Source organism: Hyaena hyaena, unplaced genomic scaffold (genome assembly GCF_003009895.1).
Source record: "Hyaena hyaena isolate Hyena2069 unplaced genomic scaffold, ASM300989v1 scaffold_1382, whole genome shotgun sequence".
Classification (NCBI taxonomy): Eukaryota; Metazoa; Chordata; class Mammalia; order Carnivora; family Hyaenidae; genus Hyaena; species Hyaena hyaena.
The window spans coordinates 124,391-131,069 of NW_024082018.1; the positions used below are offsets into that span (position 1 = coordinate 124,391).

A 6,679-nucleotide genomic window follows, 5' to 3' on the forward strand; every position below is an offset into this window, starting at 1 on the left:
TTTGTTTTTTTGGTTTTGGTTTTGTTTCCTTTTAAGAAGTTGCTGAATACATTGGGTGATTTGGGGAGCAGAATTAAAGATGTCTGTCCTCCTCCAGGAATTGGCCAAGAGAGTCCATTGCAACCACTGACACCATCCCCCCCCCCCCCCCCCCCCCCCCCCCCCCCCCCCCCCGCCACACACACAGGTTCTTCATATGGTGAGAAACAGGAGAAAAGACAAGAATACAGGATCCCAGACTTCCAGGATTTATTCTGTATTACTGTAAATACTCACAGATTCAACTATAATACTGGGGAAGAACAGAATTAGTGACAGAGGGTCTGGCCACTGTTGGGACTGAACTCATTAGGGATGGGTTCTGGACATAACTTTCCCTTCCCTCAGCCCCATCGAAGAAGCATGCAGAAGGACAGGCTGACGCAGGTTCACAGATGAGGAGGGCCACCTGGCGGGGGACCTGAGATAAGAGAGGCCACGGGCTCTCTCGTCACTTGTGTGGGATGCCCTGAGAGCCTCTGGGATACTGGGGGTGCTTAATTACATTTGGGGGGGTCATACGCCTCCTGCTTCTGCTGCTGCTGCTCTGTGAGGGGCATGACTTCTCCCTTCAGTGGCTGGACTAGTTGGGGCTCCTGGGCCTGGCCAGGAGCTGGGACAAAGGCGGGCTGCTTCAGCTGCCCTCCCTGCTGTTCAGCTGGCTCTGGCTCTGCTCTCTGCTCCAGCAGCTGCTCTTCTCTCTTTTCCAGGTGCTCATTTCCCTTTGCTAGCTCTCCATCCAGGTGCTCGTCCATGAGCTTCTTGTCCTGTGTCGGCTGTTCCTCTTGCTGCTTCGTTGGTGCTTTCACCTGCTCCAGCTGCTGCTCCAGAGCTTTTGCTTCCTGATGTTCCTCACACTGTTCCTTTTGTTGCTGCTGCTCCTTCTGCTGCTCCAGATGCTGTTCCAGGTGCAGTTCCTGCTCCTGTGACTCTTGCTGCTGCTGCTGTTCTGGATGCTGTTCCAGGTGAATTTCATCCTTCTGTGACTCTTGCTGCTGCTGCTGTTCCAGATGCTGTTCTGGTTCCTGTAGCTCCAGATGCTGTTCCGGATGCTGTTCCAGACACAGTTCCTGCTCCTGTGAGTCTTGCTGCTGCTGTTCCGGTTGCTGTTCCAGCTGTGGTGGTGCACACTGTTGCTCAGGCTCCCCCTTCACAAGAGCTGAATGATTCTCCATGTGCCCCAAGGGGACCTCCCCTGGGAGCTCGGAGGACATCTCCTGGCACAGGGCAGGCAGGTGGGTTGGATGTTTCACTTGCTCCTGCTGGGTGTTGATGGGAGGAGAAACAGGCTTGAGGGGCTCCTGACAGAGTTCAGGGGGCAAGGTCACTGGCAGAGTGTGTTGCTGGGACATCGTGGAAGCTGCTTTAGATCAACCTGAAAAACAGGAGGGATCAGAAGGGTGACTGAAGGTGGAGGGCGTAGATGAGTCCCTGGAAACTGCAGCAGTGCCTGGCTTTTCAGCACCCTTCTCTTACCGTGGGCTGGGCTCTCCCGCCCACTCTGGGGTGCTGTTCTCCAGGAGCACAGAGTGGACGGCAGGACTCCCGGGATCCCCCTGTTTCCAGAAAGAGCCAACAAGAGGTCTGTCTTCAAAATTGCTGGGCAAGGGGGGGCTGGGTGCCATTTCTTGCCTAATCCGTGCCTCTGCCCCCATTCCTTTTATTTTTATTTTTATTTTTATTTTTTGAGAGAGAAAGAGAGTGCAAGGTGGGTAGGGACAGAGAGAGGAGGAGAGAGAGAATCCCAAGCAGGCCCCACACAATCAATGCAGAGCTGGACACAGGGCTTGATCCCAACCCATGAACCATAAGATTATGACCTGAGCCAAAACCGAGTTGGACACTTAACCAACCGAGCTATCCAGGCATCTGCCTGTGCCTCTACTTCTCATCTGCACTGACCAAGAAGGAGAGATGAACTCTGATGGGAAGAGGTGAGTTCCTAGGAAAAGAGGGACTTTGGAGGACTCTCGAGTCCTAGAAAATCAGCCGTCCATGCCAGGGTCACGGCACGTGCCCTGGACTGGTCACACGACACAGCTTCTGCTTAAGTGTCCCACTGAAAGCCTGTGTGTTTCTGAGCAGGTCACTTAGCCCTTCTGGGCCTCAGGTTTCTTTTTTATAACACTAGCAGATCGGCCCTGGCACCTGGTGGGGAGGTGGGGAGGGGACTGAGGAAGGCCTGGAAGGTTCCTGAGAAGTGGAGCCAGTTTTTTCGAGTCTTGTACTTCTAAGTTGTGTTTTCCTGCCCCTGCTTTGCCTACGTCTCCCCAAATAGAAGTATTCCCCCATTTTCTAGTTCTCTGTTCTGCAGCACAGCAAGAGTCACATGCAATTCCCTCAGCCCTGCCCCATGATGGAGGCACAATCAAGGTCAGCCCAAATAAGACAGTTCCAGGAAGAAAGTGGCCATACTCTCCCTCATCCCCATCTCCTCCTTATCTCCTCCCTCCTTCCCTCCCTCTCTCTCTCTCTCTCTCTCTCTCTCTCACACACACACACACACACACACACACACACTCCAAAGCACCAAACCAAGAAAAGGTAGTTCAGGAGGGGAGTGGGCTGCTCTCTAGTGTTTCCATGCCGTGGCATATGTCCCTCAGCTTAGTGACCTGAGCCCTGCTAGAAAGACACGGAGTCCAGCCGAATCTGAGAGTGATCCATGTACCCGCCCAGGCCAGCCACCAGCCACGTTCAGGTGTGTAGTGTCAGTCCCCGTCCTCTCCGCTAATACTCACCAGCCTCACCGTGGGGGTGGCTGCAGAGGCCTCTAGTGGAGTTCTGAGCTGAGGAGGGGCCAGGGTGCCCTTATATGGTTCCCCAGTTCAGCCTCCTGCCCTGGTTGAAGAAGATGGACTGGTTTCACCACTCGAGTTGGTCAACTTCCTCCAGCCCCTTCCTGACTCATCACAGGCACCTGAAGCAGAAAACCTCTAGGGGCCCCTTTTCACAGAGATTCACAGAGGGCTCTGGGGGCTCAGTCATTCCTGTGATACTCATCTGACCTGGGCATGGGGAGGGGAGGGAGGCATCTTGAGAAACTTGTCCCCTTTATTCTATTGCTTTGTGACATCAGCCAAGCCTCTTCTCTGAATCTTAATTTCTTCACTTGCAAAACAGGGTCATTCTCATAATTAGGCCTAGAGATTCATTTCCGAGGGCACAGAATTGAAAGTTGTTGCCTCTATGGGACATTCAGGCCAGCGAAGGTGGTGTCAAGGTGGCTCCTGGGGTTCTTTTGGCCACTAGCCCACAGTCTGCTCTCAGGAAATATCTATAACTCCATTCTGTGTGAAAATGAATCCTGGCTCAGGGGGTCAGACTTTAGGCCAGGAGAATTGAGTAGAAGGCTTGTAAGGGTCTTCTGCTGTGAGCCAGGGGCTGTCTAGTTCCCATGTGCAAGTTTGTAGCTACAGAAGTTCTCAAGAAAGCCATGTTCATAAATAATCCAAAGTCTGGACAAGTCCAGGCAAAGAAACAATAATTAAATATACAATATATAAAATAATAAATATTGCTTTTATGATTGCTTTTTATTGCTTTTTTTCTATAATTCTTTTGGAAATGAATAAAAGTATAAGGATCAAAACCAAATCCTTTGTTGCTTTCTCTAAACCATTTTCTAAAAATAGTTTAAGCAATCTTTCAGAGTGAGGGTTGAAACTTGTCCCTCCTCGATGCTTAAAGTGACCTAGCTCGCCTGAGTAAAATCCAAACTCACTGATGTGATTTCAAAGCCCTCACTAAGTGTCCTCAGATCCTTGGACAAGTTCAGAGCTCCCCACCTCAAGGCTTGGTGTCTACTCTCTTTCACCAAGCAGGCTCCTCCAGGGTCCCTGGCTCTTCATGTCTTTTAGCTTCAGTATAAGTGTTGCAGTCTGCCAGAGAGCCTTCCTTGACTACCTACCTGGAAGCTATCTTCGGGTTCGTTCATTTCACTAATAACAGTCAAGAGATTAGGTCACTTATTTATTTTTTTATCTCTCCCACTGGAAAATAAGCTCCATAAGGCAGGGGTTTTGCCTGCTGTGTTTTCAGCCACGTCCCCAGAATCTATCATAATCATCACATATACAAAGTGCTCTGTAAGTATTAGTTGAAGGAATGGATAAATGGTGAATTTCACCACCTGGAAATAGCCACTATTAAACATTTTAGCGTTGTGTATGTGCAAATGTGTGTGTAAACAAAACTGAATTGTGACATGACTTTCTCTGTTTTTCAATGTTTATTCAGTTTTGAGAGACAGAGCAAGTGTGAGCAGGGGAGGGGCAGAGAGAGGAAGACCCAAAATCTGAAGCAGGCTCCAGGCTCTGAGCTGTCGGCACAAAGCCCAATGTGGGGCTCGAACTCATGAACCATGAGATCATGACCTGAGCCGAAGTCAGATGCTTAATCAATTGAGCCACCATCCCTAACATGCCTTTCTTTTTTTACTGGTGGGCTGATAGCTTATTTTGTGGATATCATTTTTTTAAACTCTCTTCTTTACAACATAATCAAAAGGAAATATTAGAATAATATGAAAGCAAATACTCATTTCTGGGGCTAATTGTGAGCAGTGTCTTGATTCCCAGTGGTTTTCTGACAAGCATCTCCCTCCAGCCACAGAAAGATCTATTTGTAGTGCTAATTTTGCCATGCTCCTAGAGCTCAGTCTGGGAAGACAGGTGGAGGGAGGGTCCCCTGACCCTGGAATCCCACCCTCTGCTCATGCCCTCTGTTCCCTGATACCACCCAGGCCTCACACTGCCTCCCCTATAGCGCAGGAACTACGGTATCTTCTGGGGCAAGGAAAGCCCTCTTCATGCCCTCTAACCCCCCCTTCCCCAATGAAGAACTAACCAGGTATCTTCACATGGGCACTCCTGGCTTGCACTTGGATGCTGACCTCACATGGGAGGAATCTGCCTCTCCCCAGCCCTTCACAGTCAGTCCCAGGGCAGCAGACCCTGCTCAAGGAAGTCACACCGGTCTTATGGGTTTCTTAGGGGCTCTTATCTGCCAGATCTGCCTCCCGCCCTCTGATTCACAGCATAATGAGAGCTTTGGGGGGGAGGACAGTGTGTGTGAACCTTTGGCCACTGGGCAAAGCTAGGGTGTGGGGAGAAGGGTGGAGTGGAGAACTGAGGGAGTATGTGTGTGCAGGGGAGGGATTGGAGAAACCCCAGCCTGTTAGGGGCTCAGGGGCCCCATGCTCTGCCCTCAGGTTTGCCGTTTAGGGGACAGACTTTCATGTATGTGGAGGAGATCCTCTCAGTGTCTGTGTGAGTGACCTCATAGGCCACGGGTGCAGTTGATGAGTCTGGGTAACTGTTCAGCCCCCGCCCAGGGTAATGAGTATGAGCTCATATCCCATGACACATGCAGAGGACTTGACCCCAGCTCTTCCCCAACTCAGGGAGGCTCTGGAGATTTCTCTTGCAGAGGCAGAAACTGGCTGGGTTCTCTCTCTCCCTGAGTGAGACAACTCATTTGAACTGTTGCTTAGCTATAGGGGGAAGGAGCATAGGTCACAGCATTTCACTGCCCTGGGGACAGGATGTCAAAGATAGCTCTTAGTAACCTGGCAGCATGGGCTGGTGGCAGATGGTCCAAGGAAGGTGACTTGCCCAGGAGGCCCCTTGTTCCCATTTTGGGTGGCCATGCCCAGGCCGTTCCTTGGTGAGGCAACGCCCCCACTCTCCGAGGCTGCTAAGTTGTCTTTCCTCCTCATAGGCTTCCTCCTTTGCCAAGGTCACTGCCATTGACATCATCGCTCAATCTGCAACCTGCACTGCCCTGAATCCTTACTGTCCTCCTTCACAGCCTCCTGAACCTGACCTCCACTCCTCATTCACCTCTTGTGCCCATCTGCTGCTCTAGGAGAATAAGGCAAGGAAGAGAGATGAGACCAATAAAGGGCCAAGAGGCTAATTCTTCTTCCCCAGAGCTTCTGGATTAGTTGATGGGATGTGCCCCATGTGTCTCTGTTTGTCTTCCTCTGGCTTCCCTTCCTTGGCCTGTGGGATTGCTGGTTCCACTTTCAGGGCCCAGTGCTGATTACTGTGGAAGGCAGTGTATGTCTCTGCTCTTGGAACAGCAAGAAGAGCAAAGGCATGGAAGGTTGTCAGTAGTGGAGAAGCAGAGACGCTCAGTGCCCTCCCCTCCAGCGGGCAGGGTGTCCTGCCCCTGGGGCTCACTGTTTGGGAAATCACATTCTTTGTGGTTGAATTTTGGCATCAGAATTTTGGCAGCATCATTCCTGAACTGGAGGGGACTTAATGCATGGGGAAGGCCTCATCTAGTGCCTGGTGCATAGGAGCTTCCTAAAACAGCCAGGTGGATGCAAGGGCGCCAGACCCCTCTTGTGACAGGTGGGCATTGCAGTCTGTAGAGGAGACATGAGCTGCCCAAGGGCCTCTAGAAGGTCTGTGACTGAGCGAGGCTTGAACTCACATGATGCTGATCTCCTTGTAGTGGGCTCCATTCCCTACCACGCTGCCTCCCAGATGCCTGAGCATCTGACCGTGGTGACAGATTTCATGACATAACTTCAGACATCTTCCAGCTCTGTTAGTCAGCCATCTACTGACTGAGCCCATCATGGTCAGTTCTGGGTTTTCTGGAAGAAGGGCCAGTCTTCTCTGGCTCAGGT

The 6,679-nt window shown here is 51.2% G+C and overlaps 1 protein-coding gene across 1 annotated transcript; it reads right to left on the minus strand.

Annotated features, from left to right (window-relative positions):
• Nucleotides 1-308: 308 nt before the first annotated feature.
• On the minus strand, nt 309-2,824 carry IVL (involucrin). Its single transcript, XM_039223614.1, has 2 exons — nt 2,781-2,824; nt 309-1,414 (listed from the first exon to the last, which is right to left on the minus strand). Exon 2 carries the CDS (start codon nt 1,389-1,391, stop codon nt 537-539), a length of 855 nt encoding a protein of 284 aa, XP_039079545.1. The 5' UTR covers nt 1,392-1,414; nt 2,781-2,824; the 3' UTR covers nt 309-536.
• Between the last annotated feature and the right edge of the window lie 3,855 nt (nt 2,825-6,679).

Excerpts from the sequence above, each read along its gene's own strand:
- IVL (XM_039223614.1), bottom strand. The coding sequence starts at position 1,391 with ATGTCCCAGCAACACACTCTGCCAGTGACCTTGCCCCCTGAACTCTGT.